Below are 12367 nucleotides of genomic sequence, written 5' to 3' on the forward strand. Positions count from 1 at the left end.
TCCACCTCCGAGCACCGGCTGGGCAAGGACTCCCCGTCCAACAAGCTGCTCTACGCCAAGGACATCCCCAACTACAAGAGCTGGGTGGAGAGGTAGCTGCACCACCTTAACCAGTCTACATCTTACCTGGAGAACCAGACTGCACCACCTTAACCAGTCTGCATCACCTAGAGAACCAGACGGAACCTTAACCAGTGTGTGTGTGTGTATGTGTGTTTATGCGTGCGTGTGTGTGCGCGTGTTTGTGTGTGTGTGTGTGTGTGTGCGTGTGTGTGTGTGTGTGTGTGTGTGTGTGTGTGTGTGTGCATGTGTGCGTGTTTGTGTGTGTGTGCGTGTTTGTGTGTGTGTGCGTGTGTGCGTGTGTGTGTGTGTGTGTGTGTGTGTGTAGGTACTACCGGGACATCTCCAAGCTGCCCAGCATCAGTGATCAGGACATGGACGCTTACCTGGTGGAGCAGTCACGTCTCCATGGCAACGAGTTCAACACACTGAGCGCGCTCAGTGAGCTCTACTTCTACATCAACAAGTACAAGGAGGAGGTGAGAGCCTGACTTCATTACCCTCATGGATTATCAATGATGTAATTCAGTCGTACGGATGTCATTAATGATGTCATTAATGATGTGGCGCTGTGTCTATGATGTCCTAATGATGTCATAAGGATGTCATAACGATGCGGTCCTGTCTCTGTGATGTCATGATGATGTCATAAGGATGTCATAATGATGTGGCGCTGTGTCTATGATGTCCTAATGATGTCATAAGGATGTCATAATGATGTGGTGCTGTGTCTGTGATGTCATAATGATGCCATACTGACGTCATACTGATGTCACGATGATGCCGTACTGATGTCACGATGATGTCATACTGATGTCATGCTGATGTTATGCTGATGTCACGATGATGTCATACTGATGTCACGATGATGCCGTACTGATGTCACGGTGATGTCATACTGATGTCATGCTGATGTCATGCTGATGTCATGCTGATGTCATACCGTGTTTCAGATCGTGACGGCCCTGGACCGGGACTCTTACTGCCGCAAACACAAGTTGAGACACAAGCTGGAGCAAGCCATCAACCTGATGTCAGGGAACAGCTGAGGGGAGGAGCAGGAGGAGCAGAGGGAGCAGGAGGAGGAGGAGGAGGAGGAGTGAAGCCGAGCGAGGGGCAGTGTCAGACTATTGATCACTGATGGATGAATCGATTGATCCCAGCCACTCGGGATCAAAGCATACAGCCTGTTGTTGTTGTTTTTATTTTGTGTTGCCATGGCAACACCGCGGAGCCGCGTTGCCGCGGAGACCCCCGGGAACTGGGCTTGAAGACTTGAGGGAGGAGTCGGATGACCCAACGTCGAGCAGCCAATCAGATTCTTCTGTGGTTCATCAGTTGGACGGCACTGGAGTCTGAGCCTCGTTCTCCTGAGGTTCTCCTGAGGTTCTCCTGAGGTTCTAGAGGACTTCTAGAGGTTCTAACAGAGTTGTCAAGGAGTTCTAGAGGTTCTAAAGGAGTTCTATATCTCTGTGTTCCTCTGTGTTGAAGCGTCTCAACACTGAACAATCATTCACACTGAGCCTCAATGCTTAGCAACAGACCTATACCTGTGGCCATACTCCCCTCCTCTCTCCTCTCCTCTCCCCCCCTCTCCTCTCCCTCCTCTCCTCCCCTTCTTCTCCTCCTCCCCTCTCCTCCTATTCTCTCTCCTCTCCTCTCTCCTCTCCTCCTCTTCTCTCTCCTCTCCTCTCTCTTCTCCTCTCTCCTCTCTCCTTATCCCTATCCTCCTCCCCTCTCCTCCTCTTCTCTCCTATCTCCTCTCCTCCTCTCCTCCTCCTCCCCTCCCTCTCCTCTTCTCTTCATCCCACCCCTCTTCCTACTACCTGACCTCAACCCTGCCCTGTCATTGGTCAGTCCAAATGGCCACTGGCCTGTGATTGGCCAGACAGACTATTTAGTAACTTACTGCCGACCACTGAAGACTGTGGAGACCGGAGAGGAAGAACCGATACATTCCAACACTCTCACGTTGTCATGGAAACGTGATCAGAAATGCTTGATTATTATCTTCAACTGAAAACACACACACACACACACACACACACACACACACAAACCCACCCACACACACATTCACACAAACACACACACACGTACACACTCACACACACACACACAGAGTGCCATGCTTGGGGGGATATACTGTGCAGAGCTACAGTGCCATGTAAAGCCCGGAGCCAGATCTGGACGGAGCTGGACCGGACTTGGACCAAAACACATCAAAACCCGGACTGGAGTCATCCGGACTGAACACAAGACTCTGTTTTAGGACTTGTGGCCATAATTGTAAAATAGTGAAATAATGCTGATGAAATATAGAAGGATTATTAATGTGTAATAAGAACTTTGTGGATTTTAAGAAACATACAAGGCTACTGTGTGGAGTGGACAAAACCAGGACCAGAACCCAGGGTTAGAGACCACAGACGGTCCGGACCGGCATGGACCGGACTGGACTCATTAGCTCCTGGCTAGGAGCTAGGGGCTAGGAGCTAGGGTCCAGGAGCTAGGAGCTAGAGGCCAGGTCTGGGGTTAGGGTCCTGGGAGCAGCTGTGTGCGGTCCGTCGAGGGGGTTGGGTGGGGGGGGGAGGGTACAGGGAGCAACACCACTATCATTTCATCTTCACTGACACACAGTGTGTGTGTGTGTGTGTGTGGTGTGTGGGTGTGAGGGTGTGTGTGTGTCTGTGTATCAGGTGTTTAGTATTAAGAAAGAGATAGTAGATATCATTTATGGATCAGAGCAATAAACTCTAAACTTAAAGCCATTAGCTGTCCTAACCTCCCTGTCTCCCCTAACCTGTCTCCCCCAGCCTGTCTCCCCCGCTGGTACACAGTACTACAGCGGTAGGGAGGAGAGGGGGTGAGAAAGGGAGGAGAAGAAGGGGTGAGGAGTGCAGGGGAAGGGTGAGGAAAGAGGAAGAAAAGCGATAAGGAAAAGGATGAAAGAATTATGTGAAGCAGGGATGGCTATAGTAGCAAACACTGTCTGTGTGTGTGTGTGTTTGTGTGTGTGTTTTGTGTATGACTGAACTATGCTCTCCATGACACACACACACACACACACAAACAGACATCGACATATTCCAACACACACACATACTGGGAGGAATGGAGACTGAGACACACACATGCTCAAACGCACACACACAGTCAGGTGGTTCCATGTATTTATTGATATTTATTTGATCATATTTATTGTGCCAGGTGAACATGCTTTTATTAGTTTGTAAAATAACCAAAAGCCTTCAACATTCAGTACATCTCTCTCTCTCTCTCTCTCTCTCTCTCTCTCTCTCTCTCTCACACCATGCCTGAACACATTCACACTCGACTCCATGAAGTTCTGGGTCCATCGCCTTGTTTTGTTTCCTGAGTTGTGATGTATTGCTGATGATATTTCATGTAACTGTCTGTTTTTCTACCATTGCCATTGCCTTCTGCTCAGTTTGTATAGTTGTGTGATTTCACTAAAGTGTCGGAAACACTGAGACTCTCCTTTGTGATGTCATGATGTGGACCTGGATGTGTGTGTCTATGTGTGTGTTTGTGGGTGTTTGTGTGTATCTGTATATCTGTGTGTCTGCACACTCACACTGAGTGAGTGAGTGTGTGTTTTTGTGATTGAGTCTGTTTGTGCGTGTGTGTGTGCAAAATAAGAATCAATAATCAATACTAATATGATATTACGATGCCCCCAAACACACACACACACTCACTCAATCAGAAACCCCCCCCACACACACACTCAATCACTCATTCATAAAAACACACTCACTCACTCAATCAGAAACACACAAACACAACAACACACACACTGAATCAGAAACACACACACACACAAACATAATAACACACACACACACTATCACAAACACTCACACACACACAATAAATCACACACACATACACACACATAATAATACAAATACAAACTCAATCACACTAAGCTATGAGCAGACTAGAGTTAATACACTAGTAATACTACTAGTTATAGTAACAGTGATAAAGTAGTATATGTATAACATGTCATCAGTAAGACCAGCAGTGATGTATAATGATATAACATGTGTGGTGTATGGAAGGTGGAGCAGGCCCCACCTGCCGGTGATGGAGGAGACTAACCTGATGGAGCCTGGGATGGTGCACCTTACCTGAAGAGGGTTACCCCATCAGCTGACCAGCCCCCTCCTCCCTGACCAACAGACACACAAACATCAACACAAATACACACACACACACGCACACACGCACACGCACACACGCACACACACACACACACAGTCAGTAAAGCACCTACCAATTAGCTAATGGCTCGTTAAGAGCGGCGTCCATCAGGCTTGTAATCAATCAATTAGGGATCCAGACGAGAGTGTAATTGGACCACTTCAGCATTCTGTAAGGATGGGATCACCATGGCAACCAATACCGGGCAACTCTGCTGAGTCAGTCTGTGTGTGTATATGGGTGTGTGTGCGTTAGTTCACATATTGTGAGTGTGTGTGTGTGTGTGTTTGTTTGTGTGTTTATGTGTGTGTGTGCGTTTAATTCTTGATTACATCTAGTGAGGTCATTGATTCAGTACTCCCATAAATACATGAATACTGTATTCTGGTATTACAGTATTATACCTCAGCACTATAGTATACTGTACTATACTACAGGAATATACTACTGTACGACAGGACTTTGCTAAAGTATTATACATCAGTACAACAGTATACTGTACTTTACTACAGGACTATACAAAAAGAATGCAAGACTATACTACAGTATTATACCTCAGCACAATAGTATATTGAACCATCCTACAGGAAAATACTACAGTAGTACTCTACTAGTACTATTCCATCAAGTATCCTGGTTTGAAGTCCTTTCATATGTGACTAATACATGGGCATGACCTGGTTATAAGTGAATAATATATGGACCTGACCTGGTTATAAGTGATTAATACATGGACCTGACCTGGTTATAGGACCTGGGCCGGACTAGCCTGCCCAGCAACCGCCCAGACTAGACTGCTGCATTATTTATGATTGGTTGGCAGCTGGTCACATGACTTTGTTGCTAATTCTTTATTTATGAAGGATGATCATTGTCATATTAGGACAAAACGTGCCTGTCTGTCTCTCTGTCTGACATTCGGTGTCCCTCCCCCTCTAAACTCATGAAATAATTATCATGCGAATTTAAAATGAATAAAAATAAATATTTGCTAAGACCTCTAAATTAATGAAATTGAATTTAAAATTATTTTTTATGGTTATTATAATGTCACCAAACATTTTCGTTTACATTTCTACCATACTGTATTAGAGAGATCGGATAAATAAATATACTGCAAGCATTGAGCAAAATATCACCGCAGAAAATAATGGGCGTAGACTGTGTTTCTAGAAAACGAAAAAAACATAATTGAATGTCCAAATAAAAATGTGAAATATTAAAATCTGATGGAGGTCTGGAAGGGCGAGCGAGCAGACTTTACAAAGCGAAGGGCTCCCCCTGCTGTCCCCTGGAAACATGACATGTAGGGCTATCACAGGCCCCATGAAAAATTACATAGTAGTTTAATACCTGGTCAAATGTAAACATTACATGTAGTTTAATTCCTGGTCAAATGTAAACATTACATGTAGTTTAATTCCTGGTCACATGTAAACATTATATGTAGTTTACATGCTGACTGTTCATAGACATACTGTACATACAGACAGAAGAACAGTCAATTTTTCTTTCAATTTCTGATACAATTCTCAACGTACATTCTCTGAATTGGGACGCAGCCGCCTGCTGTCCAATCAGAGCAGCGGATGCTGTGATGAGCTGGCATTAAAGGCGGAAGTCTATCTGACAGAAAGCTAAGCTAACTAGCCTAGCTTGTGAGGTCCAAACGGCCACTGTTTCTCCACTCCTCGTCTCTACTTATATCCTCGGTAAGTGGAGTGTAGTAGTAGTATCATTACATATATGATTTATACAGTATTAGTTTAGTACGAAGTGTATATATTAGAAGTATTAGTTATATGTAATTCATGCTAACAACGCCATCGATCGCTGGTTCGACTTCGCAGGTATGAAGTACTGTTGTATTACTGTTGTATTGTACTACTATACACAGTGTATACTACTAGTACTGTATTATTTATGAAGTATGCATTGCTGTACTGTGAGGTATGTATTATATACGGCACTAGTAATAATATTATATTGACGTTCGACTAGGTTATTATTTGTCATGTTGTAGCTGGAGGGAGGGGAGTGTACAGTAGGGGAGTGGTGTACTGGACCAGAAGCGGGGGGGGGGGGGTGGTGTGTAGTGTAGTGTATGTGGTGTACTGGACCAGTAGGGGTGTGTCCTGGACCAGTAGTGAGTGTGGTGTACTCGACCTGTAGTGAGTGTAGTGTACTAGACCAGTAGTGAGTGTGGTGTTCTTCAGGCAGGATGAGTCTCCAGTGGATGGCCGTGGCCACCTTCCTCTACATGGAGGTGTTCCTGGTGCTGCTGCTCTGCATCCCCTTCATCTCACCTAAGAGGTCGGTATCCTTACCTTAACCTACTTACCGTCACCCTACCTTAACATTACCCTAACTCAGACTGCGTTGCGTAGCGTTGGCTTAAAGGTACACTATGTTCCTTTTTAAGGTAAATACTGTCAAACTATATTCTCAGTCTCTATCTCGAGAGAGATGTCGCTCTTTGTATCGAGATAGATATCTCTCTATCTCGATGTAGAGATAGAGACCAGCCTGTAAACAAATAAATCACTCACTGAGTGGGTGTTATTACTGTAGTCCCATGACTCTTCCTGCTGACAGCCTGTTGTGTAGTGAGTTGGTTCCTCCTCTAGGGGGCAGTGCTGGCCTGTTGACTATGAACAGTTTCAGTGGAGAATGAAGTCGGAGTGTGCCATGTGTGTCAAGGTGGAGTCGCCTCTTCAAGTCCCGCATGGTCCAGACCATCGCTCTCTACGGCAACACCTCCTTCATGGTGGCCATCGCCATCCTGGTCTTCCTGCTCATCGGTGGGTTAATAGCTATCTTTAATATGTATGTATTTATGTATGTAAGTATCTCTGGGTATGTAATGCATCTATCTCAGGTAGGGATCAAGCAATATGGATTTTTTAGGGCCGATACCAATATTTTTCATCAGCCTTAGCCGATAATCGATACGTCGATACCGATTTTTCTTGAGCCGATATTTGGAGCTGATAATACCCTGGAAATCCATAGTTCTCACAAACGCACAATTTGAATTTGCTCAGCCAGTCACTCTGGGAACGAGCAATATACTTGTGTATACTCGTGATGTATCAATATAGGCGGGCCAAAAGCGTTGCTGTTTTACCGACCGGACACTGCAAGAGTCTTATCTATTGGTTAGCTCCACTGGTGTGGATACGTCACCCATTGTATTCTTCTGATATTTTCAAATGCATGCTTGGTGCGGCCCCTCGACTTGGGCCATTTTCATTACTCGTTGCCAGACCCCAGACCCACAGTTTTCTAGATGTGGGTCTGGATTTCCAGGCTAAGCCTCCCTCAATTAACATAAAAATGACACAATGATGATAACAAATGTTACAATATCTCAATTAAAAAAAAATGAACTGTTTATTGAACTGTCTGTAAATCATGCCGAAGAAAAAAAAAAAAAAAAAAAAAAAAATGGCCGATACTGAAAAACATATTGGCCGATACTGATACACGTAAAAAATACGCAAATATCGGCCAATGATATCGGTCGATCACTAATCTCAAGTCTGTATATCAATCTGTATCATGTGTCTATCTCTGTGTAGATGCGTTCCGCGAGGTGAGGAAGTACAGCGTCCCAGAGAAGGTGGACCTGGTCAACAACCCCACAGCAGTGGAGCACATCCACATGAAGCTGTTCAGGGCCCAGAGGAACGAGTACATCGCCGGCTTCGCCCTGCTGCTCTGCCTGTAAGACTGACTCTACTACTACTACTACTACTACTACTACTACTACTACTACTACTACTACTGTGGTGTATACCAAGACTAGTGTAGACCAAAATACTATTACTACTGTAGTGTATACAAAGACTAGTGTAGTGTAGACCAAAATGCTATTACTACTGCAGTGTATACCAAGTACTACTAGTACACTAGTAATACTGTACTAGTGTATACCAGGATACTCCCTGACTGAGCTTCGGCTAGGAGAGGGTGGGAGTGAGTTTCGGTTCAGCTAGGAATGACATGATGATGATGTCATCCCCCCCCTCCTTCAGACTTCTCCGTCGCATAGCAACCTTGCTGTCCCAGCAGGCCTCCCTGATGGCGTCCAACGAGGCCTTCAAGAAGCAGGCAGAGGGTGCTAGCAACGCTGCCAAGAAGTTCATGGAGGAGAACGACCAGCTACAGCAGGTACGCTAACCATCCGGTCAAAACACAGGTACACCGCTAACCGTCCAGTCATCCCGTGTCCGCGTGGTTACAACACACTGCCTGTCTGTGCTTGGCGTAGAAGCTGAAGGGGGCGGGGCTAGCAGTTCCTGATGCGGGGGCTAAGAAGTCTGGAGAACAGGAGGAGGACCTGGAGCAGGAGGTGAAGACTCTGAGGGAGGAGCTGGCCACCACCAAGAAAGGTGAGGATGGGGACTAGCGCCTCCTTGCAGCCGGGGGGGCGCGAGGCCAGGGCTTCCTCTGAGAGCAAGGAGGTGAGGAGGCTCCAGCCATGGGTCACTCCTCACTGGCATCTTCATCCTAGACCTTAGTTGGCCCAACCCTAGACCTTAGTTGGCCCCATAAATCTAATTTATTGTTGGGTGCCTTTTTTTTTTTAATGAAAGGTGCTTCTGCCGAATAGGAATGCCCCCCTTTTACGAAGTGTTTGTGGGATCAGAAACCCCGACGGAGGTTATGAGTTTAATGGAGGAGGCTCTGCCATGCCCGGCTACAGCTGGAGGAGAACACCTTTGTCTACCTTCTTTGGCAGCAGGGTCTTAATCAGAGACGGATCGTTGTGGAGGGGTTAGACAATACAGAGACATCATTAAGGAGCAGGTAGGGGTTAGACAGTACAGAGACGGGTCATTATGGAGGGATTAGACAGTACAGAGACGGGTAATCAAGCAGCAGGTAGGGGTTAGACAGTCCAGAGACCTCATTAAGAAGTATGTAGGGGTTAGACAGTACAGAGACAGGTAATCAAGCAGCAGGTAGGGGTTAGACAGTCCGGAGACCTCATTAAGCAGCAGGTCGGGGTTAGACAGTACAGAGACGGGTCATTATGGAGGGATTAGACAGTACAGAGACGGGTAATCAAGCAGCAGGTAGGGCTTAGACAGTCCAGAGACCTCATTAAGAAGTATGTAGGGATTAGACGGTACAGAGACGGGTAATCAAGCAGCAGGTAGGGGTTCGACAGTCCAGAGACCTCATTAAGCAGCAGGTAGGGGTTAGACAGTACAGAGACGGGTCATGAGGAGCAGGTAGGGGTTAGACAGTACAGAGACATCATTAAGCAGCAGGCAGGGGTTAGACAGTACAGAGACGGGTCATTATGGAGGGATTAGACCGTACAGAGACAGGTAATCAAGCAGCAGGTAGGGGTTAGACAGTCCAGAGACCTCATTAAGGAGCAGGTAGGGGTTAGACAGTACAGAGACTGGTCATGAGGAGCAGGTAGGGGTTACAGTATGGAGACAGGTCATTAAGGAGCAGGTAGGGGTTAGACAGTACAGAGACTGGTCATGAGGAGCAGGTAGGGGTTACAGTACAGAGACAGGTCATTGAGGAGCAGGTAGGGGTTAGACAGTACAGACAGGTCATGAGGAGCAGGTAGGGGTTACAGTACAGAGACAGGTCATTAAGGAGCAGGTAGGGGTTAGACAGTACAGAGACTGGTCATGAGGAGCAGGTAGGGGTTACAGTTTGAGTGACTCCTCCACGGTGTCTCCCAGCTCTCCAGAAGTCGGACAGCGACGTGAGGGCCATGAAGTCCCAGGCGGAGAACCTGACCGTGGAGTACGACCGGCTACTGGGGGAGCACAGCGTGCTGCTGGTGAGACGCACACACACTTAACACACGTTCATACACATGTGTGCGTGTGTAGGGATAGACACAGATTTAATAGTCTGTCCCAGCCAACGGGTCGTTCCATTCTGCTGTTATAGGGGTGTTAACCTCAGGAAAGTCCTCAGCGTCGTGCTGCTGAACTTTCCCTCAATGGGCCGCTTCATGAGCCGAAGTTCTGCAGCTATAGCAGAAAGGTTCTATAGACCTCCCCTTCCCTCCTCAGGGATAATGGTCTTCATCAGTGTGAAGCTCCTGGTGTTGTGGCTCATCAACCACAGGACGTTGTTTGAGGGTGATGACATCACATGACATCCCATGACTCTGTCCCCCCTCAGGCCAGCGGAGACTCCAGGGACAAGAAGTCAGACTGAAGCTCCCCGCTTCACCTTCATCAAGCTCCGTCTGCCTCCACCACTTCACGCACATGATGTCACACTTGATAACTGATGTCCCTTTGGACCGGTTGCAAACAGTTTGTTTCCAGCGGGACATCCAATAGGGAGTATTCCCCCCTCAAGAACAGTACCAATAAGACCCTTCTCTACCCAAGCCTGCTTTAAGCCTCCAGTTAGCATGAGGAGGCTAGCCCTCATGCTAAAGCCGTATGGAGAGCAGGGCTTTACTCTGTTGCGATGTGCTCACCGTTCAGTGGGTTTCTTTTATCACGGTTTGAAGTTATGTTATGTGAATGCCGCATTGGCTAAAGCTAAAAAGCTAGCTTCCTTAGGCGGTTTATTGGCTGTCAGTGCTAGGGGGAGTTCCGGAGCCAATCCCCTGCTAGGACCGACAGGTGGGCCAGACACCTGTTGGCTCAGGGCAGTGGACTTTAGCCTCGAGCTTCTCCTGCTAGTCGGTTTGATCCTGAGGGGCTGCTTTTCAGACTTCATGTTCAGACCATGCTTCACCGTGTGACTCTTCTTCTGCACTGTTCATCGAATGTCTAAACTTTATTGGTATTTTTGTGTTGTACAAGGAGCGGTTGATTTGTGGGAAATGGAGCTATTGTTGATGATTTGTCCTGTTTACTGTAGGACACAAGTTGGACCAAATGGGTTAAAGAAATGTAGAGGGTGATAAATAAGAGCCTTGTTGTTCCGAGCCAGGAGGTCTGGCTCCGTTTACAGAGAAGAAGGGGAAAGTTGAACCTCCTGTATGGTCTCTTCTAGGAAGGGAACTCTCTCCTCCCTCCTCCTCCTGTCTCTCTCTGAGTGTGTTATGTACTGAAGCTGTTCCTGCTCCAATAAACCAGTTCTCTCTGCATGCTTACCGAAGTCCTCAGCCTACACCCATAACACCACCCTCACTATATATCATACACTACGACATCCCCTTCACTATCAATCTCTCTGAATGAATCCAGAACTTTATCGCAGTATATATCACTGTATGTCGGGGGTTATGGCCATGGCCTTGGCCTTGGTATAAAGTTGGCCGTCTCCACCTCCTCCTGTCTGAGCTAGGCCCCTCCTCCTGTCTGAACAAGGCACCTCCTCGTGTCCTAATAAGGTTCATCTACTGGCACCTCCTCCACTCTCAATAAGTTCCCTCCTCCTGTCCTAGTAAGGCCCCTCTACTTGCACCTCCTCCTCCTGTCTGAATAAGGCCCTCCACCTCCTGTTTAGGGCAGCTGCTCTGCTGGCCTCTGACATTCAGTCTGGTTTGAACCAGATCCAGCAGCTGAACCGTGTCTTCAGCTTCTCAGTGTCTCAATTTACCCAAGAGAAACAGCCAGCAGGCTTCCTGGAAACAGGGGCTTGGCACAATGCTGCTAACACTACTGCTAGCACAGATGCTTGCACTGCTGCTATCCCTGGGACCCGCAAGCCAGGAGACATCATTTCCCCCGCTAGCATTGAAACCAGTTGCAAGCCAACAACTAGCATGTTAACCATATTATCTGGTCAGTGTGATGTCACTCATGATGTAATCTGGTCAGTGTGATGTCACTCATGTAATCTGGTCAATGTGATGTCACACATGATGTAATCTGGTCAGTGTGATGTCACTCATGTAATCTGGTCAATGTGATGTCACACATGATGTAATCTGGTCAGTGTGATGTCATACTATACTCCCTATAATTGAATCAAATTTTAAATACTATAGTACTACCATATTTGAAATCCAGACTAAGACTGTATCTCATGTTCAACATATTTGTTACATTTAAATATTACTGTAGTTCAAATGCAAACTTTAGTTCAAATGTAGACTACTGAGGTTTCAATTTAAACGACTGAGGTTTAAGTG

General features: G+C 46.6%; 2 protein-coding genes across 2 annotated transcripts in view; both read left to right on the forward strand.

Moving 5' to 3' along the window:
* Window positions 1-1128, forward strand: part of plxna3 (plexin A3) — a 41686-nt gene extending 40558 nt beyond the window's left edge. Inside the window, 3 exon segments of the mRNA XM_079741082.1 lie at window positions 1-92; window positions 389-539; window positions 1014-1128. The exon segment at window positions 1-92 is cut by the window's left edge and continues 121 nt beyond it. Of these exon segments, the coding sequence (XP_079597208.1) occupies window positions 1-92; window positions 389-539; window positions 1014-1109 (339 nt within the window). The 3' untranslated portion in view covers window positions 1110-1128.
* A 4775-nt stretch (window positions 1129-5903) lies between these two features.
* Window positions 5904-11375, forward strand: bcap31 (B cell receptor associated protein 31). The gene is made up of 8 exons (XM_079740890.1): window positions 5904-6002; window positions 6507-6603; window positions 6991-7091; window positions 7872-8016; window positions 8328-8463; window positions 8564-8684; window positions 10002-10102; window positions 10453-11375. Exons 2-8 carry the CDS (start codon window positions 6512-6514, stop codon window positions 10486-10488), a joined length of 732 nt encoding a protein of 243 aa, XP_079597016.1. The 5' UTR covers window positions 5904-6002; window positions 6507-6511; the 3' UTR covers window positions 10489-11375.
* Window positions 11376-12367: the final 992 nt, after the last annotated feature.

The sequence above is a fragment of the Pollachius pollachius genome (assembly GCF_949987615.1).
Source record: "Pollachius pollachius genome assembly, chromosome: 8".
In the NCBI taxonomy this organism is placed as follows: Eukaryota; Metazoa; Chordata; class Actinopteri; order Gadiformes; family Gadidae; genus Pollachius; species Pollachius pollachius.

Excerpts from the sequence above, each read along its gene's own strand:
- bcap31 (XM_079740890.1), top strand. The coding sequence starts at position 6,512 with ATGAGTCTCCAGTGGATGGCCGTGGCCACCTTCCTCTACATGGAGGTG. Across the intron at positions 6,604-6,990 it reads CCCTTCATCTCACCTAAGAG|GTGGAGTCGCCTCTTCAAGT; the intron begins GTCGGTATCCTT and ends ATGTGTGTCAAG. Across the intron at positions 7,092-7,871 it reads CCTGGTCTTCCTGCTCATCG|ATGCGTTCCGCGAGGTGAGG; the intron begins GTGGGTTAATAG and ends ATCTCTGTGTAG.